This window comes from Brettanomyces nanus, chromosome 4 (assembly GCF_011074865.1).
Source record: "Brettanomyces nanus chromosome 4, complete sequence".
Taxonomy (NCBI): domain Eukaryota; kingdom Fungi; phylum Ascomycota; class Pichiomycetes; order Pichiales; family Pichiaceae; genus Brettanomyces; species Brettanomyces nanus.
The window spans coordinates 366,472-390,154 of record NC_052377.1 but is presented as its reverse complement, the minus strand read 5'-3'; the positions used below and the strand labels follow the sequence as shown (position 1 = coordinate 390,154).

The window sequence follows — 23,683 nt, the reverse complement described above, 5'->3', positions numbered from 1 at the left end:
GCATCTCGAAATCCTTGAAATCCCTTTTTTAGACGCCAAAACTTTTACCCTCATTCTTTCTCCTCATCAGCCATCCTTTAATGTAAGAGACGTGCTTGATTTTTTCTGTAGGTGCCTTAGATTCTCCTTTCCAAACATAGTTCTCTCCTAATAACTCCCTTTCCGTAACTAGGGATGCTTTGGCATTAGAATTGAGGGGTATCTTGATCAAAGTCTCCATAGAAGCTCTTATCCTATTATTCAACGGCTCGTGACTGTAACCTTCAAGTCTTAGTCCCCTATACTCATGGGATGCATCAACGACTTCTTTCCAAATAATTTGTAGGATAAGCTTGTAAATGGAATCGTCTAGCTCCATATTTCTAGTAATATTGACCAATGCTTCCTTCAATCCCTTGATCTCTACTCCCTCAGGAATTCGGTTAACAACCGGTAAAGGATCAATGGTGTCTCCTGCATTCTCCATCAAAGCCCGAACAAAGTCCGGTCGATCCATAGAATAATCGAGTAGGTAATCCCAAAGATCTTTATCATTGACGGACTCTGTGAATTGAATGGCCATTTGGGGATTATCCAATTCATCGATGATCAATGTCAAAGCCTTCTTGTTCTCTCCAACTTTACTAAGCAAGAATGCCAATTCTGGAATACAATGCATCCTCTCACAAACTGCTATAGCTTTTTCGATAGAGTAGTTCTTATGCTTGTTCAAGAACCCGGAAAGCATAGCCTTATTATACGAGGCATACAACTCTACCATCTCATCCTCCAAACACTCGACAAGCAAGCTCTCTACTTTAGATAGTCTTTCAAGATAGAGATAGCTGATGTAGTCCATTCCTGCATCGTCCATCACTTTAATAATATCCGCAGGCAATAACTCGTGGCTGTTTTCCACTAGGATCGAGATATTCACAGCTAGTTCTTTTCGAAGCTTTTCTATATCTTTACAGGTCATGTCCCTTTTCTCCCCAGATATACGCATAATTGTGGGAAGCTTCTCCAGATTTTGTCCAATCAAATGATGCTCATCCAAAAATTGTAGTAAGTCAGGGTCCTCAAGTCTGATAAGATGATCAATGCATATTTCAGGCCGGTCCTGCTCAACACAAAGATCCACGTACAATCTCCTTAGTTGCCTAAGAGCATCACTACTGTTATCATCATCATCAATTGGACCAGCATCGTCATATTCTTTTAATTTCTCACCTATTCTATAGGTAATATCATCAAGATCAAACAACTTATGGTCCCACTTCAAAATTAGTTCTGAAACAGTAGCATAATCTCCACTATCTAAAAAATGATTCAACGATAGATTGTAATACTTGCTGCTTATGCCCGAATCCGTAACATTCATCGCTTCTGAAGGTAGCTGGTCCGAAATTACCTCGAGATGACCTGCATCTACAAAATTTTGAAGCCAATTGTTCCATTCTTCACTCACGTGTCCGCAATATTCTTTGGTATCTAGTTCAACTTCAGTTTTCAGCGCATTCCCCATGAATTCAGCAGCCTCCCTCCATTGATCGTGAGACACAAATTTGTTGACTTGCTTCATTGCGATATTCAATCTATCTGTCTTGTCAAGCCATTGCGCACTCATACTCCAGGCCTCTAGGTACCATCCCTTAGCTTTGTACCACGCTAACTTGTCCTGAAGGCCAAATTCTTGAACAACCACACCATCATTGGCCGAAATGAGATACCATCGAGCTTCCTTCGAAGGAGAAATGTACTGATGAAGATGATAATCATTAAATCCCAACCCCGAATAACTATTCAAAGCAACAACGTCCACGGATTCCTCTTCCAATGTGACTCTATTTATAATTATCAACTCTGGAGGGTGACTGGACAAAACTTTCCTGCCAGTTTTCGGATCTTTAGTGGGTTCTGGCGCTATATAATTGAGAATGAGTAAATTGTCATTGAATTCGGATATACCACTTATTAACATGTCGTCATCTAAGATGGCATGCCTCTCAATTTCCACTTGTTTTTCCTCCATTCCACCACTGATGAAGCTGGATGCAGCTGAAGAAAGAATTTTGCTAGTAGCATTGTGCATACTATGTGGGTTCTGAATTATAAATAACCATATATGATTTACCCATCCGATCAGTACTCTGGTGCTGTCTATAAGATGGAACCGAGGCCAGTACATCTCAGCCCGCGGAAAATCCGGTGGTAACGTTACGTCAATGAGAGATTTCTGGGTATTCAACTGGGTGACATGAAGTCCGGCATCATTTGACCAGAAAACAATATCATCCACCGCTTTAATCATAGTTATGGGTCCGTTACCTTCACCCAACACAGTATCCTGCCGTTGGCCCAGCCAACTGCGCATGGAATACACAAGTTTACCACCCGTTCCCCCAGATAAGAAAGCCTTGGTGGACTTGTAGGAACGATGTAAAGCCACAGAATAAATAGGCCTTTTAAAATCAAATCGTGTAATATCAGTTTCGTCTTCGATTGAGCCGATAAGTACAGTTCCATCCATGGAACCAGAAGCAAAGTACGTACCATCAGTATCCACGCTAAGTATTGAAGTCATATGACCTTTAAAAGTTCGAATTGGCTTAAAATCCGGTCGGCAAAGGTGTATGAGCCCAGAGTGTGAAGCAAAAATGAACACCTTTTCGTTAAATATGCATGCAGAAACAGGATCCTTATCGAAGAATCTAGGGGGAAGCTTAGTGAGCCGCGTATATTTCAATCGTGGTGGTGAATCCTCGCCAGATTCCACAGATGTGATATCACTTACCTTACCTTCCTCATCTTCAGGCTCGTTCTTTTCATTTTCCTCATTTTTCTCCGGAGTACTGTCATATTTGACAGACAAATCCTCCAAATCATCGGCAGCATCTGCAACATCTGCAAAATGAGCGTCCGCATTGCTCGTTTCAGACTTCGCGGTTACTTCTAACCCAACTTGTTCTTCGCTCTGACCCATTGATCCCAGCAATTGTATGTATCTGTGCTAGGAAAGGAAGAAACGTTGATCAAGATGAAGAGCAAGATGCCAAGATACTAAATTACAGGTGTAAGGATGCAATTATCTTGAAGAAACGAATTTAGCACTACAAGATTTCTAGAGTTCATTGGCCTCTATCTCTTCTTCGTTCTGTTCACGATGGCAAGAGCTATTAAAGGTAGTTTAGTTGAATGCGATCCTTCTATCAAAGCATTGATCGTGAAGATTGATTCGGATTATAGAGACATAGTCATTGAAGAATTGGACGATACCCACTTACTAGTGGATCCATCCAAGATTCCATTCATTAAGCGAGAACTCAGTAAGCTATTGTCGGAAAATATGTACAACCTCAACGAAGACAATCAAGCTTAATCGCATAAGTTTTATAATATCCTTTTCTACGTAATAATGCATCTATTCTAAAGTTACAAATCTCTGCTTAAGTGCACATCATCAGTCTATCGCAGAGGTGTTCTGATCATCCTGATTATCTAGGTCTCCCAACATATCTTCTACAATGGCTCCCCAAACGGAGAGGACAGACTCTTCGTCTAGTAACTTCTCTACCATCTGGGATTTCTCAAATTCTATGGCTTTATTATAGAACTTCTGATACTCCTCCATGACCTCATTTTGCAAGCCGTCAACAAGAAAATAGAGAGTCTGTTGGTCATCAATGTAATCCCTAATTTGGGGACCTAATCTAGGTAATTCGTTGTGGAGAGTGTCCATAAATTTATCCATAGCGTGAGCAAGATCCAGCGTACCGGGATAACTGTTTAAAGGCTCTATAAATACATCTTTGGATATATCAATAAAGCTATGCACGGTTTCTCTTAGAGTTGTCACTATCTCTGCTTTACAGTTGAAAAAGTCTGTAACAACCCGAGGAACGGCAGCAAATAAAGGGTTTCTTGTGTTAGGGAGTGATAAAATGTCTTTCCTGTGTTTTGATGCTTTCCTTCTTCCCATTATTGTATGATACAAGTCGGTAAGACCACTGAAATCAAAAGTGGTCTCTCGACTGGAACCTTCCACATCAAAAGAAGACATGTAATCTTTTAAAAACATCAAATTCTTGATTTCGTAAAGTTTGGATTCCAAAGAAACGTCGTCGTCAAAGTTGCTTTTCAGAGATGTAATAGCCAAATGAACAATTGAATTAGCCATATCATCAAATATGTTTTGACCAACAAGTTGATAAATCCTGCTCAATAGCTTGACTGTTTTCAGTACTGGTGGGTAGATGAAAGACGTCCGAGGCGAAAGTGGCGTGACATTTGAAGTATTCGAAAGCGTCATATCCAAATCAGGCTCAACGGTATCACCGTCAGATGGCCTAGTCCTACGACTTTCAATCGATAACTCTTTACCCGTCCTCTGATAGTTCAGTACATTTGTATCAATGTATCTTCTCACCCTGAAAACTAATCTGGATTCCGTGTCTTCTAGTAAGGGCCGGAATAACCGCTGATAGTCAATTCCTCCTTTGATGAAATCCATACCACTAGTTTGAGAATCTAGAGTTGATATGCCACTTGCTGTATTTCCGTCCTCATAATCATAATCAAAATATCCCTCTATTATGCCTAGAGTCTCGCAAAGCTCGTCAATACTCGTTTCACGAATAATCTGATCTCTAAGCGACTCATATAGCGGATCCACCAGAGACTCAAAAAATGTATTCATGGCACCAATATTTACCTCGTTATCCCGGTTCTCGATGATTTCACTCTCAGGAATAAAGAATATCCGCTTAAAAACGGCAGACTCTCTGTTTAGGAGTTTGCTAAACTTGGAAAGAGATGCCTGTATTTTCTGGCTTGTGGAGGACTTTGCATCTTTATCATCCTTGCTAGTTGAACCTATCACGCTATGCAGTAAAGCTCCACGCGACTTGAAGTACTGGTTATAGCAATCGTTGAGAAGTCCAAAATACTCCTCAGATTCCTCCAGTTTGCTCGAACTACGCTGGTATAGCCGCTTAAAAAGGATGGAAGTCTTTGAAAGGTCTTTAGCGAATTGACTATACAATGTAGCATCAATAAGCACCCTTGAAGATGTTTCATTATCATCATTTTTCTGCACATTTATCTTAGTCTGAGCCCTCTGTTCCTCCTCTCTTAGATTTGAAATGATGTAATTCCGCATTAAAGTCAATGCTCTCACCATACACTGTTTGAACCTAAACTTGTAGATGCTCAATTCCTTGAAATCTTTGCTGGTAGGATCGTCAAGAAATTGGATACATTTATCCAACTTCGCTAAGATGTCTTCTTGGAAGCTGGCTTTAAGCACAATAGAGCCTGAACTGGTGGTATTTAATGTTTGTATAATTGGATCAAGAGCTTCAAAAAACGAGAGTTTATCTGATAGGTTATGCTGTAATGAAGTCAACTTGTCTACCTTTGTAACCAAAATGTTGGACTTGGATTGAAACTCCTCTGTTCGCTGTGTGACCTGGTCGTTAATGGTCAATAATTCATCCAACTTCTCGATAATCGCTTCTGCCTCTGTTTCGAAACGAAGGTTCTCGTGTAAGGTGAACTTCAAATACTCTTGAAATTCAATTGCAGTAGCCATTGATAGATCTTCCAGGAGCAATTGATCGTCAAGGTCAATAGTAAGGTCACTCTCAAATTTATTGATTTCTTTATTCCACAAAGTCACCTTCTCCAGCTCCGTAAAAGGATAAAGTAGATGCGATGGCAATGACACTTTGTCAGCTGATTTGACTTCCAAGCATCCATCAGACTTAGTTCGTCGATGTTTTATCGAGGCACCACTTTTAGCATCTTCAACACCTCTTTCCAACTGAAGTGGAGCATCAAGAAGAGGAATGCTCATGGCGATACCCTGAACAGTGGAGCCACGTCTTCTCAGTCGCCCTAAAAACGGCTCATGAACACTGGAAGTTCGCCTTCTACTCATGGTTGTCAACAGCTCAAACGGAGTAATGAGATGGATCCAACGCATTGTTTTACCCTTTCGCGAAAAGCCACCTATTTAATTTTGAATTTCTAGATAGTGAATTTCTATATAGTAAAGATTTGGCAAGCCGTTAGTATGCTAAGATGATTTCAATCGTGATATATAACTCCATACCAAACCATTCGCATCATACACCCACCTGAGAATTATTCTGAATCCTGTTTTGCACGTAAATTGTCTCATACCGATTCCACCTTTCACAATATAATTACCTCGTATTAGAGAATCAACTAACTTATTCAAGTATTCCACCTTGATATGCTTTAGGTTGAATCGATGACAAATTTCAATCTCGAGTGATTTCAAATCAATCGTCAAACGAATCTCTTGGCTTAGCCCATACTCGATCATTTTATAGACGTCATCGGATTTTTGCGAGGTCCCTGCCCGTGCAAGTAGTCTTTTTATGCCTTTTTCCTGATTGTTGGTAAGGAAGCCTATCAAATTCTTGACATACCGGAAAATCCTTTGGAAGTTTATGATTTCGATCTTCTCGTTGGATTCAGCCATTCTGATTATCCTCGTATTGCAAAACTTAGCAAGCAACCAGTCATAAATAATTTGTAGATCTGAGGAATCTGTAAGAGAGAGTATCTGTTCAAATCCATATATCAGCTGTTTATCCTGATAAATGTGTCTGATTGGAATGCAGGCGTCTCTGTCTCCAGCATTCCTTATAAGGAAGGAGAGGAATTCTAACTCTATACCAAGTAAGCGGCTCTTATTTGAACCCTCGTTCAAGCAAGGCTTTGATTCAGTTTCTGCTGCAGTTATGGCTTCACTCAAGGTAGTCCTAGTTGATTTACAAGCATCAGCCGAAGATCCCTTGGTCTTCTTGACAGCGCTGTGTTCCTCTTGACTTTGCTCTTCTTGTGTTTCATTCTGGGTCTCGACCTCTGCCTCCTCCCGCGCCACCCTTACTAAATCCTCTTCGTCGAATATCCATGGCTTTAATAAATATCCCTTCCTAACTGTCATGACTATATCCCACCATTCCAATTCTACCCTGATATCACATTTATCACCCACAACTTGAACGGTATCAGCATGAAGTTCGATAGACCTGAGATTTGATGGGCCAGGATTACTGAAGTTGTAATAGAAAGCTGCATTCCCTCTGACTTTGAGTAATATGTCATAGTTATGGTCGAGACGAAGATGGTTCAGGAGATATTGCATCCTATCCACCTTCACCTGTATAGTCTCATCAGTAGAGCTATCTGTCATCTCCATGAAGTATGTAATTTTCTGCTTCATATCTCCTGTTTTGTCCATGAACTCGGACTCTCGAAACTTTTCAGATACTATTCGACCCATAATGCAAATATTCTTCAGAGGATGATTTCCATAAAGAGTAATTCCCTTTGCGGCTGCTTCATATCCATCTGTATGATATATCTCTCGGGTATCTTTAATCTTCAAGATGTCTTTAATAAATATCGGCATATAACCACCACTTTCCTTGTATCTTAAAGTATTAGCAGTGTGAAAGATATTGGGCACATAGTAGTTCACACCATCTTGACGAAATTTGATGCGATTATTACCCGGAGCAAAATCCCTATGGCAATTCACTTTTAGTTTCTCTTCTGCTCGTTTAATAGCCCTCTCTTCTGACGCTCGACCATTTCCCGGCATTAAGTAGAGAGGAAGCTACGAGACCAGATAGTGATGATGATCTGCTCCGTTGATTTCCTTTACGCATATGTGGCACAGTCGGATGTCAACATGTGGCGTAGATAACAAATCTCGGTCTTCTGCGATTAGCACCCGTTTGTTGAGAGAAAGGTATAGATAGCTGGCTGTCTTTTCTACCCATATTCTGTGTCTGACAATTCTTCTCGTCGCCATCGATGATGTCTCCAATTACATGCCATATTTTGGATACTACTTGCGGTAAACCTGCAAGTAATGTCTTGTGTGAGATCAGCTACATGCCTTCACGGTCAGGTGACCACTTGCGGGAAGTTGTTCCTTTTGCTAATTCGGTGACAAATGCCGACGGAAGAGTAACTGATTGGAATCCAACAGGATCGGGTCCTGAATTTATTGATCCTGAAAGCAAAGAGTGGACGAGCTTTGTTGGTGGGGCCTACCGGATTAGGTATCATACCAAGGACTATTTTCTGGCGAGAGACGGAGACAAATCAACGTTCTTTCCCTTCGTAGACATCTGGTTCGAAGTTCCCGAGAATGTCGATAAGCACTACCATGTACCTCTTCTACTAAGTAACTACGGATATTCCACATACAGAGGATCATAAATAATTAGGTTCTAATATGTCAGATGAAGTTAAACTCCTCTTTAGTTATGGAAGAAATGGGTATACCTCTTGCTCAACTCGTGAACATGCATTTCGTATTTTTTGTAATCGTTCAGCCTGTGCCGAATAGACCTCACCTTCTGCGGATGTGTGGCCAAAAATGAATACATCTGTTTCATTCTTATATTGTACCTTTCGTAGTCCCCTGGAGCATGAGTCTCATTAAGGGAGATCTTATGTGAAAACTTCACTGATCTTGTTTTCTTCCTGTTGATGGGATCCATTGAACGTCCGGGACGCAATCTACGACCAGAAATATACCCATTATTGAATCTAGGGTCATATTGCGACTGCTTATAGTGAGCTGATGATGGGTTTAAACAACTTCTTAAAGGCTTAGCACCAACCAGCGGTTCCTTTGGCTTCCCTTCCGTGAGTATCTCGAAATCAGAGCCGTCATTGCAAAAGTGCCGGCTCTTGTAGTGCTTATAATAGGAATCGAAACTGCGCGGCACCTCTGATAAGTCACGTACCTCTTTTTGCACCTTCGCTCCTTGAACACTATGATAACTAAGAGATCTCTTCTTATTCATGGACTTGATGCGCATGCTTTTCCTCCTGCTAATCATTGTGCCGTCCGCACTCTTAACAGATTCATCTCCTCCGACATTCAAATTATCCGACTTGAAGAATGAAGTTTCACCCAAACCAATAATAGTAGACAAGTAGTCCAATTCAACATCCGTACCTAAATCACCAAGCGGCTCATAAACTTCCACATCGATGTTACTACTGCTGATTGATGGATGATTATCGGCATTTTTTTCAATATCAGTAGTAGACTGCAATTTGAGAGAATGCACTAGTGACTGATGATCTTCATCATCTTTTGGTAGTAAGTCTATGCTTAAAAGGCCATTGAAACTACTATTTTCGCTGCTCAAATCTACTGTCAATGGCCCTATCGACGATGAATCTTCTTCTTCTTCTTCTTCTTCAGATTCATGTCTTATTTGAGCCCTCCCACAAGGTTGCACAGAATTCTTCTCTTTAGAAGATGAGTCTTTAACCAAGCGACTCTTCGAAAAATCCAGCACAGAGGAAGACTTCTTCGAAAACGATTTTTCTTTCTGCTTCTGGTTTGTTGTAGATGGCGTTGATGCATGCGAAGACGAAGAAGATCCAAAGATCCGTCTGAATAGCTTTTTGAACACATTCGTCGAGCGCTTCTTTTCCCGCTTTGCTGGCACCTTTCCGTTAGCAACAGGCCCGGATGTCACTTTCTCGTTAGTGACTTTGAGGCCAGATTTAGACGGAAGTAGTGGCATTTGTGCAATGACAGGATTCTTCGGCCTATCAGTTTCAACAGAACCAGGAGATATGGTCGTATCCATTGAAGACACTGGAGAACCGGAAGAACGATTTGGAACAGAAGTGGAAAATGCTGATGATGATGAAGCAGTACCAGAACTTGATAAGCTGTTGGTATTCGTATTCACCGTGGACGAGGACTGTTGTGATGCAGTGACCGACTCTCCAGATTCTTCACGAACATGCACGCGAACATCTGGAGGTGTGAATTCCTCTTGAGGCAGTGGAGACGGTGATGTGGAGGTCGTTCCAGTCGTTGATGCTACGTGAGTCGGTGATCCAGAAGAAGTAGGATGTACAGGCTTTTCAGTTGTAGGCCGATAGTTTTGTTTTAATGTGGACTTCGGAGAAGAAATAATCTCTGAAACCGGTGGCATATGAGAGATTGAATTCCTGGAAGTAGCTTGGGGATGTTCCTTAGGCTTCACTGCGTACCTTTGCGTCTGTTGAGGAAAATCTCTATGACAACTAAAAGGCTGCCTAGGTCTAAACACCTCACCATTTGGGAAGTAAAATGACCCATTTTGAGGAGGAAGATTTGTGAAGCTCTGACTCCTTGGAAAGCCTACGCTGAGATTTGGATTCGAGTTTGGATCCTGGCGGTTGGCATGGCTCCATCTCCTCGGCACAGCAGTGTTGGATTTTCTAAAGGTACTAGTACCATTTATAGCATTTGGAGGGAATGGTCCACGTTGAGCAACAGCCGATAAAGAAGTCATTGATTCGGACCGTTTGGCCAGTGCGTACATCCTTTCCGTTGACTTGGGTCTCCAATGCTTTGGAACGAACTTTTCTTCAACTGTCAGTATGGAATCGAGCTCGATTTGTCGAGGGGCCAAAGAAGGCGCAATGCTAGAGGAACTTGCTTTGGTAGAGACAGAATCAACGGATATATTAGACATTCGTCTGTTTTTCGCGTGAGAATTGAGATTGAACTGCTGGAAACTTTGGTAGCTGCGAGTTCTTGGAGTGGATGCGAAGTCCAGCGATTCGTTGGACAGGCTGTAGTGTTGAGAATGTCTAGAGTGAGGATTTCCCGTGAATATAACTTGTGGAATGGCCTCCATGATGTATGAATGCAAAAATTGTCAAAGTATGTGCTAATGCGAAGAACAAGTAGGATTGAAAAGAGAGCGAAGGTAGACTAATTATTAATTGGCTGGTTTAAGACTATCAGCCAGTGACGTCTTTCAAGAAAAGAAGGGTGAGGTAGACAACGAGGGAGAAGATGGAAATCGACAAAATAGAAAGATTGGAGATAAAAAGACATTCACACCGCTTGAGCTATTCTCAGAAGACTTAAAGACTAGAAGATGAAAAGACCAAAAGGCTAAAAGATTGCAAGATGCGTCAAGCAAAGTAAATGAAAACTAAGGAAAGCTGAAAAGTCCAATAGAAGCAGTGTTTAGAAAAGAAAAAGATCGAAATCGAAGAGAAAAGAAAAACTTAACCTGACAAACCCACCTCAAAACTGCTTCAGAGCTTTCTAACAGCTTTCTTTGTAACTTATTCCCGCACTCGCCTGATAGGGATTCTCCACTCTACCAGGTCTACAGCTTTTTCAGGGGATACAAACGAATACCCTTCATATTCTTTACGGGCACACATCCAGAAGCAGACCCCGTCTCTCTGCGGCACGCTGCCCACGTCCACTTTTACTTTCTCCGAAGCTGCAATCTATGAGAAAATTTTTATTTTTAGACACCGAATTCAATGCGGTAATATTAAGTTTCGACAACAATGAAGCTGAATTACTTTTTCTCTTAATTTAGTTGATTTTCGGCAACTCATTATTTTTTGGTCCAAACTTTAACCCTTTTGAGAATGAAGGAATCTATATATATATATTTTTTGGCGATCTATCTTTAAATGCCAATATTGATTAGTACCAAGGATCACTTAAGTGATGTATTATGGACATGTCAACCACTATTGATAGACATGTTGCTCATTTTAATTAGACAGTTACGCGTTCTCACATTATCTTCTGAAATGCCGGCCCCTTTGAGTTTGATGATAATTATCGTTTAAACAATAGATCCGAGGTGAAGAAGAAAAATGAAAGTAAAAATAAACGCGAATTCAGTTCGAGCGAAAAATGGAGAGTTTTTGGCCAAATGTAAAGGAGGGTGCATAATTATTATGCACCAGGCATCAACTTGATATGTTCTCCTGTGAGAATCGTTGTATTCTCCTCATTATTTTCTCACCGTGGCCACAATTATGTAAAGTGTTCCTGCAATGACAAATATCAATGTCCATAACTCATTACTGTACGCATCTTTGAGATCGGCTGTAGGTATTTTTAACTGTAGGCTATTTGAGCACGAACTTTCCATATCCTGCACGTGATAAAACATCATATTCTGGCCAAACTTATCTATTCCAAGTCTATTCTTCTCATTGTAAAAAGACTCTTCTGCTTCCACGATTTGGTTTGCATCCTTCATTTGGCATTGCCAGTAGAGTTCACCCTTAGGCATCGAAAACTCTTCATATGATCCCAATGGTTTCCCATATCTAAGATGCAAAGGGATCTCGAAGCTTTCGTTGTGGCTCGTGATATAACTTTCGTCAAGCTCTGCCGTTAACGAACCTCCCCATTCTTCTATTCGATAGTCGGGTAATTCTAAATTCATCCCTCCATTATGCACATGGAAATCTATAAAACTCTTGCCTTTCAAGTGCTCCAATTGATATTTGTCTAGTATGATCTGTTTTGGTACGTCCAGTTGAAACATGAGGGAGCAAGACCCTTCTCCATGACTTTGCAGTGGTTCGAATGGGAACTTGGCATCTCCGTTCAAAATACTTATTTTATACGTGGGATGCATTCCAATTGGGTGTAGAAGCTCATGTTTGCTCTGATACCCGTACAAGGTATTATGAGTAGGTGAAGCATAAACCATCGTAGGAACAAACTTTAACATTTTGTTATCGTCGGTGTACTTTTCTTTATCGATTTTCATTCTTAATCCGGAAAGTGGGGGGTTGTAGTCCCATGACTCTTTGGACGTCGAATAAAATATCGCCAACTCGGACTCCAATTCCGCAGTTTCTTGTCTCACGTACTTTTTTGATATGATGGTAGGTCTATTGACAGTTTGCCAATAAAGAAAAAGTGACGCCTCCTGTTTGTCCTTACCCCCTAGCACCAATTCAACTCCACTTAATGTTTCCAAATCTGGTAATCTTACGGGCAATTCAACATTTCTCTTCAGCAGAGCATTCCATAGCCTCAATGCAATCATTTGAGCTATATTTGAACATCCTTGATCTTCTATACGGAACACATTCTTCTTGAACCATTCCTGAAAAAAGATCAAAGAATTGTCATCCTGAATTCTTAACATTCTCATTACTTGGTCAATTGTCAATTCAGATAGATATTTGTACTGCTCAAAGCTATCTGCCGTCTGTGGTGCCACTTCTATGCTTAGCCCCAGTTCATTCATGTTCTCAAAATCATTGAAGATTGTCTGGCCTGTCTCTCCAGGTGAATCCTTACATCCTCGAAGGTTTTCACTGAATCTAACGTCCATTAGCTGTACCTTCTCAAACAAATCCGCCATTCTGTCATCTATCTCACTATAGGGAATAGTAATCTTTTCTTGCCTGCTCACCTTGAATTTTGTGCTAGCAGGTATTGTGATATCTCGGTCATCTTGTTCAATTGATTTAACAAACAACTCAATGTAGCTGGGATCTTGGAGAAATATTATTGACCGTTGCTTAATTGGTGTCATCTTAATAATGATTAGTGCAACAAAATGCTTTGCTTAATTAAAAGAAAATAAATTAGGAGAACTAAGCATGATTTCTTTTCCTCTCACTGAGAGAGCATGGTTAAAAAAAAAGAGGATTTTACTTTTTAACCAAATTTTTTCAATCGGCTATACAGTACTGTAAAAGGGTACATATACCTAGCCTAAGGTACACTCAATGCTTATGCTTTCTATTCTTCTTCTCAATCCTCTTCTGAGCCCTCATCTCGTGCTTCATCACACCATCAACCATCTTATATTTACCCCTAATACCATGAGGTCTTCCTTGAAGTCCTCTATTCTGTCCTCTTGCAACCACCATAGTGACATTTGGCTTGTCCTGTTTCTTTGTCATCTTTTTCATTACCCTCTGAATCTCGCTGGCTTTATCAGATTCTGTCTTTGTACCATCCTCAAGAATCGATTCAGACTTCCTTTTGATTTGTCGCAATCTTCGGGCGGCTCTCATTCTCTTTCTACCCTTGGCCTCTAGCACCTTCTTAATAGGTCTGGCATTCAACAACTTCATTTTTTCTTTCATTGCTGTTACTGCCTCTTTGGTGATTGGTCTGTTGATCTTATTGTGCTTACCTTCATCTTCAAGGAACCAATCCGGTAATCCATCCTTATCTCTGAAGGAGTACTTATTGTAGCCTTCACTGACGATATCCGATTTAGACTTCTTTCCAATGGCTAAATCATGCGCCAGAGTCATAGCTTCAACGGAAGAAATATCGATCTCAGCTTTGTGATGCTCTCTACTTTTCTCGTCGTCTGAGTCCGTCTCATAGTCCATTTCATCCTCATTGAATTTCTCGTGGTAGCTGTTAGGAACAGTTTGGAACCCTCCTTTATTGTCTTCATTGTCTTCGCTCTCCTCACTATCGTCATCCTCAAACGTTTCGTCCTTTTTAGTAGCTTCGGACCCTTTTTTTCTATCCTTTTTGTCGATGATCTTCTTTGGAAGATGAAGTTCGTCGTGCTGATTTTGCTTCTTTCCATCTGCGGGTGCAACATTCAAGTCGATATCCTGGAAAATAGAATCACTAAAGAAATTGGAAGCCTTTGAACCTAACTGACCTTTTTTCTTATGCTCCCGTATGCTTTCGATAAGTTTATTAATAGCCTCGTCGTCGTCGCTATCAGTTTCATCATCTTCGTCACTCTCAAACTCTCCTTCGGATGATTCGGTCTTAGCCTCTTTCATACCTTCCCAAGGCTCGTCCTCTTCATCACCCCTGGCCGTGCTAGCCCGAAGTCTGGCGTCCCTTTCCATTTTATCATCCTTGTACTGATCGTACATTGTACTCAACTGATCCTCCAAAGTATCAATCTCTTCCTCTTTGCTATCAAACTCTAGAACTTTTGTATTATTTTCGTCTTTGTCCGCCCCCTTATCATTGTTATTGAAAATGAAAGACTTCTTACCTTTGGCCAAATCCTTAAGCTGTCCAGTATTTTCTGCAAGCTTCAAGCTGAACAAAGACTCGACACCATTTTCCGCAGCCTCCATACCGATTTGCATATCGGTTAACATATTCATCTGTAATCTCTGCATTTCCTTTTGCTTCTGCTCATTCTTTCTTCTTTTTGTTCTTCTGGTATTTAACTTTTCTTTTTCCTTCAGTTCTGCCAACTCCTTATCGATCTTCTGATCCTCTGTAAGCTCTTCCATCTCAACAGCAGGCTTTTCCATATCCTTTTTATCCAAAAGTCCCAACTCCTCTCTTGCGTGTTTTCTCCATCGAATTAACATTCTGAAATCCTTCTTACCTAGAACCTTCAAATCTTTACAGCATTCATAAAACTCTATTGTAGTCTGCTTCATTTTCTTCAATATAGTCCATTCAGCACTCTTTTCATCTATTTCAAGCTTAGAAACAGTTCCTAGTGTATTGATAACTTCTTCCTCTTGATGAACCCACTCTAGAATATTCATTGGATGAAATTGTGTCCAATCATCCTCTTCGTATCCTTGTCTCCTTCTTTTCTTTATTTCTGGATTGTACACCTTCGATTCGTTATTAACAGGGCCTTCTGGCAACTCCTCAAACACCTCCTTAGGATCCAAGAATCTAGGATCCAGTTTTTGGGGTGCTTTAAAGCCTTTACAAACCACAAAGATCTCTGCAGACACATTACGAGAAGCGGGAGGCTTGGTAGCCTCAACTTTGTCGAACAACTGTTTGAAAACCCAAATTAAATTGTTGTAATCCTTAGACCTGAATACCTTAGTTACAAATGTTCCACCAGGAACTAAATGTTCAACGGCCAATCGGAGTGCCTGTAAGACCAACTGAGATTGTGTATAGGCGTCCTGGATCCAATTTAAACCAACATTGGGTGCACCATCATGCATCACAGTGTCAGCTTTCCACGTCTTTAAATAGCCTCTAAGTTTGGACCTGCAGTCTTCGGTTGTGATATCACTTTGGAAAGTAATGCATTTGGGCAAAGGTTTCATAGAGACAATATCAACGCCAACAATCATAGAGTTGACTGGACAGAGCTTAGATGCCACCTGACACCAAGAACCTGGTGCTGCGCATAAATCAACCACAACTTTAGATTTTTCTAAGAAATGACCATACTTCTCATTAATTTGAAGGATTTTGAAAGAAGAACGAGCTCTATAGCCTTTTTCCTTGGCCAAAAAGTAGTACCTGTCTAAACGTCCTTTGGCGTTTTTCTTTTGAACTCGACCCATACCTACTTAATGAAGAAGAAGTTGTTTCAACGATTTGGAGAATGGTAATAATAATTAGTTTTTGAAATTTAGACAAAATGAAAAAAAATAAAAAAAAACCGAAAATTTTTTGTTAGCACCTTCCCATTTAGGACGATTGGAGATGTAGGAGAGATTAGATAGAAGTTAAAGCCAAAAAAAAAGATATAGAAAGGTTCCTTGAAAGGTTCCTTGTGATCAAGAACCTTTCTTTCATCAAAAGATGCCGATTCAGTGTCCCCCAGAGATAATGAGTCTCTTTCAACCGGGACTTCCTCTGGAATATATAGAGCCTATAGATAGAGACTTCAACAGAAGAAGTACTCGCCAGATAGATGGAATCAACACGTTTCTTACGCTGTTACAAAAGTACTCATCAGAACATGAAGATGAAGAAGATAATAAAAACCTAGCAAAAGCAAAAGCAGTGTCTGCGGACGAAGTGATTAATAGACGACGGCACAAGCAAGCGGAAATAATGGAGCAGAAGTTGTCTGAATACGATCCTGATAAAGATCCTCAAGTGACGGGAGATCCATACCGGACGGTGTTTGTGGGGCGATTAGACTACAGTATCAATGAGATCAACTTGACACAACAGTTTTCAGCATACGGAGAGATTGACCATGTTCGTGTGGTACGTGAACGTGGCAATGGGAAATCTAGAGGTTACGGATTTGTGGTTTATCAAGATGAGGAAGGTGCCAAGATGGCGTTTGATCATGCAAATGGCATTGAGATAAAGGGCAGAAAGATGGTTGTCGATATAGAGCGAGGCCGAGTGGTAAAAAATTGGAAGCCTAAAAGGTTAGGTGGTGGTTTAGGGGGAAGAAACTATGATAAGAAAAAGACCAAGGGAAATACCAAGTTTGAAGCTAGTGGCAGAAGAGATGCGACAAGAGGAAATAGCTCCATGCTAGCTCCACCAACGTCGTCATACCATCATCAGAGGCTGGAATATAAGTCTAGAGGTAATGAACATGGCTATGAGTCAAACTACGATAGCAGGCGTCCGCATGAGGAACCCAAGAGAGACTATATAGGTACTCGCGCAGGCAATGTACAAGCAGGCCATCGTGATCAAGCAGACCATCGTGATCGGACAGGTTATGGAGACAGAGAGGATTATCGTCGTTACCCCAGGTACTAAATATGATGTATAGTACGACAAGTCATGTTTGTGAAATCTACTCCATCATCACTACGGAAAATAGGCCATGTAATTTCTTGAAACTTTTTTTTCTAATTCCCTCTTTTCGGGGGCAATGTAAATAGTGATTCGATCTATATTAAACAAATTGAGGTTGTAATTTGTTCTCTTATTTTTGTGTTCTTGTTTGATAAACTTTTAGCGGAAGCGATTGTTTTAGTGCTTTTGTCAATATGTCCAATACCAGGTCGACGTCTAAGTCCAAGAAGAAGACTACTTCAGTTACTTCGTCTACTGCCACGTCAGGTCCTAAGAAGTTCAAAGGTTATCGCAGCTTTGGAAACATCAAGTGCTATTTATCGTTTGCTTTGCTTCTCTACTCAATTCTTCACATTGTCTTTAACTGTCCTTTAAGTCAACCTTATGTTAAAGAAGGAAATCGGGATCTCATATGTCAGACTTCTCACCATGCTTATGGTTATGTCTCCTGCTATGTCGATCCTGTGATTGACAAGGTCAGCACTCGGTATGACAATTCTAGGATCAAGCCTTTTGTTGACTCAACTTCGGAATCAACTCTACATTTGTACCAGCTCTATTGCAAGCCTATTGTTGACAAGTATGGACCTGTCGTTAAGAGTAAAGCGGATGCCACCACCCTCTTTGTGAAAGAGAAAGGTGTAGTGATCACCCATAGAACTTTTCAGATTACCAAGCACATCGGCACTGAATGTTATGAAAAGTCTAAACAAGCATCTTTGACTGTCTGTAAATATATTCGAACAGTGGCCTTTCCAGCAACAGTGTCGGCCATTAAATGGACTGAAGATAAGTTTCGCTACATCATTCAGAAAATGGCTGTTTGGTTTTACGTCAATTTTAACGTTTATGTCCATCCAAAGCTAGAATATTTGTACTCGAAGTTTGAGTCGTCTACAGCAGGTCAGTATTGGCTTCAGTTTCAGCAATCTCGGTTCTGCAAAACGGTGGCCTATTTCATTAATACAGTGTTGTCTGCCATCTCTGAGGCCTACATTTCGGCTAGAGAAGTCATCTGTGAATTCAAAAAAAAGGAGTTGATGTATAAGCTGTCCATACACTACAAGAAAGTTGAACAGAAGAAAGATTTCTTGAAATCTGAGTTAGGTAAATTCTTCTCTCCTGGTTTCAAAATTCCGCAATACAAGGATTTACAGATCTTTAAGAATATGAGTAGAAGGATGAAGGGAATTGCAGAGACTAGCGATGTCGCCGATACAGATCATTCTACTACTTCAGTCGTCTCTACTACTGCTGTTCCAGAGGATGAAAAGGTTTCAATTCTTTCATCATCGATGTTCATTGTTGATACCATGCAAATCGCTCAGGAGGTTATATCAGAGCAGATTGCGACCTCGGTCTCTTCTTCGCTTTTCTCCTCCTCTGTTGAGCAGGCTGCCTCTGCAGCCGCATCGGCTTCAAAGGTGCCTGATGATATTATTACATCAAAGAAGTACGAGAAGCTTGTCGACACCGTGATCAATGGTGCTGTGGATGACTTTGCGGAGCAAGTTGCTGCTTTGTCTGTAGTGACTGCCGAAAAACTCAAGGAGGCTATCAAGCCTTCGTTGGCATTGTTGAGTAACAAGGTTACCGGTGGCTATTCTGATATTCATACGATGTTAGCCGGCATAAACGGAAAGAAGAAAGAAGAAGAGGGATATGTTTCCCGGCAAGACTACAGAGATGTTCTTGCTAAATGTGCCTCTAATATGAATTCGCTAGCAGACAATGTTTTTTTCACATTGAAGGAGGAAGAATCTGCGTACACGGATGAAGTCCTTAGGATTAGAAGCAATATATTAGAGACATTGGCTGAATTCAGCGACTCCACTTTGGCCGCATATTCGACAGAGATAGTGAATGATGGAGACGATTGGGAAGAATGGAAGCGGTACAATGCTATTAAAAAGGAGCTGTTGAAGGCAAGGGATGAGATTTTGGAGGCAAAACCACCCGGAGAGGTAAAGATGTTCAATGACGCAGCTAGAACTGTTAACATCCTTTTGAAGGAAGGTCAGAGTTACTTGGCTATTATGAGAGCCAAGGGTAACTTGGAGTTTCAGAGCCGTGAAAAGGGTGAAAGAGAGGCTGCTGCGGTGGCCCAGGAACAGGAACAGGAACAGGAAGGGGAAGAGGATGGAGAAGAAGAAGGAGAAGAAGAAGAAGAAATAAGAATTGCTTCCACAATCATCGTGTATGAGACTATGAAGGATACTGGAAATTCGAGAATCAAAAATGACAACTCCAAGATAGAAGGTACAGAAGCCAGTAAGGCCACACAAGAAACCGTTCGTGGTGGTAATGATGATGAGAAAATAACGCTCAACATTTGATCGTAAGTAACATTTTTTGCTTTAACCCTTTGCCTTAGTGTATAAAAAAATAATACAATTCAAATTACTCAATCGATATATGGAATGGTGATCTATTCGCTTATTGGACAAATATATAGATTAGAGTAGAGTAAAACAACAAGAAAAAGGTTAACACTGAAACAAACGGAAACAGTAAGAAATCCCTTTAATTTAAGCCTTCAAAGATGAAGCTCTTCTCTTTCTGATCTCGGCCTTCTCAGCCTTACGCTCGTGCAAACGCTTGGCCAACAACTGGGCGTACTCAGCAGCAGCATCTCTCTGTGCCTGAGCGTTCTTGATCTTATGAGCTTTGACAGCTCTCTTTCTCTGTAGCCTTTGGGGGGTAACCAATCTCTGGATCTTTGGAGCCTTGGTGTACTTCTTGTCACCCTTGACAACTTCTCTTCTGATAACAAACTGTCTAACATCATCCTCCTTGGTCAAACCAAAGAACTTTCTGATGTGGTTGGCTCTCTTAGGTCCCAATCTCTTTGGAGCCTGAGCATCAGTCAAACCTTCAATATCCTTCTCACCCTGTTTTGTAACAGTCAAGTTAAGAGCAGCTAAATCGCTACCAACGATACAACCTCTGATGGACTTTCTCTTTCTCACACCAACTCTTCTTGGTCTGTAGCCAGTGTAGCCCTTAGCAAACAACAATCTGACTCTGCTAGGAGCAACAACACCCTGCTTCATAGGGAAACCTTGCTTATCGTTACCACCGGTAACTTTGAAGACGTAACCTTTGAATTCATCGCCAAGGTTGTCACCTTCAACTTCCTGACCGATCCTTTTGTCGTAAAAGTTTCTCAATTTGAGGTCGTCATCGATCTCAATGCTCTTTTGAGTACCGTTCACTGGGTAAGCAATGTTTAACTGAAATAAAATGTTAGTAATTTGTCTAAGATGCCTGTTTTAATTAATACTGTAACCGTCACTAGCAGCATTGAAATTCTTGGCCTATGTATCCTTATCTCTTTGTGATTTGACCAATAATTTATCTGCTAAACCTTTCAAAAATGTCACTAGTATCATTCATAACTTGTTCAACATACCTTCATTGTGTTTTAACGATGTCTACCTTAAATACTTCAATCTGAAACTAAAAGATCAAGTGTAAGTAAACGATATATTTCCAACCTTAGGAAAATTTTTTTGAAAAATAGGATGTAGAAGAAAAAAACGTTTACTATGAAAAATTTCAATGCGCGGTGTGAGATGCTTCACATCAGGCGGCAAAGCCCTGGCAGTATTAAAATACCCACTGCTTTCGCGAAGTGTCCCGGATGAATTTTTTGTTTTTATCAGAAGGTGTAGGTGTTTTATTTATCACAGTGTGGTCACGTGACTTGTATCAACAAAGCCCTTTTTTTAATCCTTTCTTAAGCTTCACTTCTTATTTGAAGTTGATATCTTTAGATGCTGCCTTAAAGTACAAAAATATATAGGGGGTATCCGTTTAACTGCCACTCTCCGTAGCCGCCTTAGAAAGCTTAGAGACCATCCCGTCTCCAGGTTCCACTTTCATACGTGGCTTTCTACTATCTGTAGTGGTTTTACCAATTTTCGATGTATGAGCGGAAACAGCACTATTAGTTAGGGTATTGGTGCTGCTGCCTTTGCCGATCACGTTGGCATTTTGTGCGGCAGCGGTGTTTGTGCTATTGGTATTGCCTGTGCTTTTTTGGGATCCTATCAGCGGTAGTAAATGGGGGCCTGTGGTGGGTAATGGGGTATTACCAGATCCCATGGGCAAAGACCATTCTTGGCTGTAATAAACGTTTGGCGACGGAAACAGATCCACGTACTTCGAGGGAAGGCCTGAAGGAAGAATTGGAGTATCGCCTGGTTGAGAAAACTGCCCATACTGAGAATATGTTGAAGTTGCACCATTATTGGTGCTATGTTTTTTGGACTTAGTTGATCCGGACGGTCCAAGAGGTCCGCTGGGTCCGCCGGGTCCACTGAGTCCGTTGGGTACGTTGGATCCGTTGGATCCGTTGGGTCCATTGGGTCCATTGGTATTGCCACGGTTGACCACGTTAGGGTTTCCCTGAGCAGATTTTTGACCCATTCTAGATCCAAATCCAGCAAAATAAAGACTAGATGCAGAGTTTAGCGTCTGGTAAAGAGGCTGTTGCTGAGAAGGAGTGTGCTGAGGGGATATGCGCATGGCTGAGGTCGAGGATGATGTCTGCTCTTGCAATTGAGATAATGACTGTTGTTGCTGTGATTGAGGTTGAGACTGCTGCTGCCCTAAGGGTGGTTGCTGTGGAAATACAGGGGTTGGAAGTAGCTGTGTGGGGGACAACTGAGGGAAGTTAAACATTGGCATGGTAGCAGATACTGGTGTCGACAGATTAGATCGATCAGCAGCATTTCCAGGATTTGAAGCTGTCAACTCAATGGGATGGGGCTGGCCAGGTTGTCCTTGTTGGCCACCCGCAGAAAGAGGTACACCTAATCCTGGCAAAAATGTGTTCGTTATCGGAGTAGTTGCTGGGAATTTAAACTTATGATCTCGGGTTGATGACCCCAGTGGTGTCAGCGAGAAGCTCTGGTTTCTAAATGTTGCAGTACCCAATCCTGAGTTTCCGGTAAGCCCGATGTTGGACAAAAAGTTGTTACCAGCCCCCCTAGATGCGCCAACATTAGCAATGTTGCTTGCATCAGTCATGTTTGCCAGCTGCTCTGCGTTGGAAGGCCTGCCCATGTTTCCAGTGACTTCTATAGGTCGATCAGAATTGGGTATCTGCAAGCTAAGTGTGGGTCTTTTGGACACCTTACTATTGGCGGGTGGTTTGGATCTAACCAACTGCGAAGGGATATGATTGTTGTAGGAAGGCGATGAAGAGGAGTTGGACCTACCAAATGAGGGCATGGGTCCAACTCTTGATGACTGATAATGAGATGGAGATGGCGTTGTCGATGCGAAGGACGGAGAGGACGAATTCTGGGGTGGATAAACCGAGTTGGAGGCAGGAGACAATGTATCAAGTTTCCGCTTTTTTCTTACACTGGATGTATCTCCGTCAGAGCTCCTGTCATCCAGAGACATTGCCGACGTGATGGTGGAATTAGCGACCATACTACTGCGGGTACGAGCATATCCATGGTTGGCAAAAGGAGTAGTAACAGCGGGAGGCTTAGACAGTGGATGAGTAGCATTGTGAAGAGGATTTATCTTAGAACTGGCTGTCCTCCTGTGATTCGATCTCAAATTTATATCTGCCTCCGATGCAACACGGCTCTTCCTGTCGTAGTTACCATAGTCAGAAGGAGACTTGGATTCGTAAATAGTAGAAGCGTGATAGTACTTGTCCAATATGTTTTTTGTATCATCGGAACTGTATTGGTATATCTTCCTGTTGTTTCCCACAATAATGACGGCGACGTCCACTTTGCAAAGAATCGACAATTCGTGTGCCTTTTTGAGTAGGCCAGCTTTTCGCTTAACAAAGGTAACCGTGCGGTTCCTTTCATCATTGATAGGTTGGATCTCGATTTTTCTTCTTCCCATTATTAGAAAGTTTTCAAAACTTAGATACAATAGACTATTTAGATTGCTATACTATATGTTTCGTCAACCAACATCTGTTCGAGCAATGTGATGCAGCGCCCCGAAATGATGAAGAATAAGTACCTATCGATCAGACGCGAAATTTCGATGCCAAATTATTTTTTTTTTTGTGCCGGAAAAAAATTGCACTAAGGAAAGGCTGTTACCGAAGTCTGAGAGAGATGCGTCCATGCTGCTTAGCTTTTTTTCTTTTTCTCTCTTCATTATCGGCTTAGACTATAAGGTATTACTTGTTGGTTGAGGCTTAGTGATTGTACTATCATAACTTAATTTTTTAATATTCATAACGGTTGTTCTTGATCTTAGTTGTTTTCCATTTGCTATGGAAATTTTTCACTTCCTCACTCCCACAGTATTCTTAATGTCTCCGGCTGCCAAGAATTAGTTTGATTAATTGTCCAGTCTGCATTGTTCAGTTTCCGACTTGCCTTCTATTTATAGAATAAATCAATGCAC

The 23,683-nt window shown here is 41.2% G+C and overlaps 11 protein-coding genes across 11 annotated transcripts; 3 read left to right on the top strand and 8 right to left on the bottom strand.

Moving 5' to 3' along the window:
• Positions 1 to 28: 28 nt before the first annotated feature.
• On the bottom strand, positions 29 to 2,962 carry FOA43_003396 (uncharacterized protein; the record flags this gene model as incomplete). Its single annotated transcript, XM_038923647.1, has 1 exon — positions 29 to 2,962. One exon carries the CDS (start codon positions 2,960 to 2,962, stop codon positions 29 to 31), a length of 2,934 nt encoding a protein of 977 aa, XP_038779575.1.
• Positions 2,963 to 3,142: 180 nt separating this feature from the next.
• On the top strand, positions 3,143 to 3,358 carry TFB5 (TFIIH complex subunit tfb5; the record flags this gene model as incomplete). The annotated part of the gene is made up of 1 exon (XM_038923646.1): positions 3,143 to 3,358. The coding sequence occupies one exon, from the start codon at positions 3,143 to 3,145 to the stop codon at positions 3,356 to 3,358; it is 216 nt and encodes a 71-aa protein (XP_038779574.1).
• An 81-nt stretch (positions 3,359 to 3,439) lies between these two features.
• On the bottom strand, positions 3,440 to 5,917 carry FOA43_003394 (uncharacterized protein; the record flags this gene model as incomplete). The annotated part of the gene is made up of 2 exons (XM_038923645.1): positions 3,440 to 5,874; positions 5,914 to 5,917. The coding sequence occupies 2 exons, from the start codon at positions 5,915 to 5,917 to the stop codon at positions 3,440 to 3,442; spliced, it is 2,439 nt and encodes an 812-aa protein (XP_038779573.1).
• A 138-nt stretch (positions 5,918 to 6,055) lies between these two features.
• Positions 6,056 to 7,615, bottom strand: FOA43_003393 (uncharacterized protein; the record flags this gene model as incomplete). Its single annotated transcript, XM_038923644.1, has 1 exon — positions 6,056 to 7,615. The coding sequence occupies one exon, from the start codon at positions 7,613 to 7,615 to the stop codon at positions 6,056 to 6,058; it is 1,560 nt and encodes a 519-aa protein (XP_038779572.1).
• Positions 7,616 to 8,282: 667 nt separating this feature from the next.
• FOA43_003392 (uncharacterized protein) lies at positions 8,283 to 10,135 on the bottom strand (the record flags this gene model as incomplete). Its single annotated transcript, XM_038923643.1, has 2 exons — positions 8,283 to 9,808; positions 10,132 to 10,135. The coding sequence occupies 2 exons, from the start codon at positions 10,133 to 10,135 to the stop codon at positions 8,283 to 8,285; spliced, it is 1,530 nt and encodes a 509-aa protein (XP_038779571.1).
• Positions 10,136 to 11,810: 1,675 nt separating this feature from the next.
• On the bottom strand, positions 11,811 to 13,358 carry FOA43_003391 (uncharacterized protein; the record flags this gene model as incomplete). The annotated part of the gene is made up of 1 exon (XM_038923642.1): positions 11,811 to 13,358. The coding sequence occupies one exon, from the start codon at positions 13,356 to 13,358 to the stop codon at positions 11,811 to 11,813; it is 1,548 nt and encodes a 515-aa protein (XP_038779570.1).
• A 193-nt stretch (positions 13,359 to 13,551) lies between these two features.
• FOA43_003390 (uncharacterized protein) lies at positions 13,552 to 16,083 on the bottom strand (the record flags this gene model as incomplete). The annotated part of the gene is made up of 1 exon (XM_038923641.1): positions 13,552 to 16,083. The coding sequence occupies one exon, from the start codon at positions 16,081 to 16,083 to the stop codon at positions 13,552 to 13,554; it is 2,532 nt and encodes an 843-aa protein (XP_038779569.1).
• Positions 16,084 to 16,579: 496 nt separating this feature from the next.
• FOA43_003389 (uncharacterized protein) lies at positions 16,580 to 17,251 on the top strand (the record flags this gene model as incomplete). Its single annotated transcript, XM_038923640.1, has 1 exon — positions 16,580 to 17,251. The coding sequence occupies one exon, from the start codon at positions 16,580 to 16,582 to the stop codon at positions 17,249 to 17,251; it is 672 nt and encodes a 223-aa protein (XP_038779568.1).
• Positions 17,252 to 17,484: 233 nt separating this feature from the next.
• FOA43_003388 (uncharacterized protein) lies at positions 17,485 to 19,626 on the top strand (the record flags this gene model as incomplete). The annotated part of the gene is made up of 1 exon (XM_038923639.1): positions 17,485 to 19,626. One exon carries the CDS (start codon positions 17,485 to 17,487, stop codon positions 19,624 to 19,626), a length of 2,142 nt encoding a protein of 713 aa, XP_038779567.1.
• Positions 19,627 to 19,818: 192 nt separating this feature from the next.
• RPS6 (40S ribosomal protein S6) lies at positions 19,819 to 20,708 on the bottom strand (the record flags this gene model as incomplete). The annotated part of the gene is made up of 2 exons (XM_038923638.1): positions 19,819 to 20,523; positions 20,703 to 20,708. 2 exons carry the CDS (start codon positions 20,706 to 20,708, stop codon positions 19,819 to 19,821), a joined length of 711 nt encoding a protein of 236 aa, XP_038779566.1.
• A 398-nt stretch (positions 20,709 to 21,106) lies between these two features.
• FOA43_003386 (uncharacterized protein) lies at positions 21,107 to 23,167 on the bottom strand (the record flags this gene model as incomplete). Its single annotated transcript, XM_038923637.1, has 1 exon — positions 21,107 to 23,167. One exon carries the CDS (start codon positions 23,165 to 23,167, stop codon positions 21,107 to 21,109), a length of 2,061 nt encoding a protein of 686 aa, XP_038779565.1.
• Positions 23,168 to 23,683: the final 516 nt, after the last annotated feature.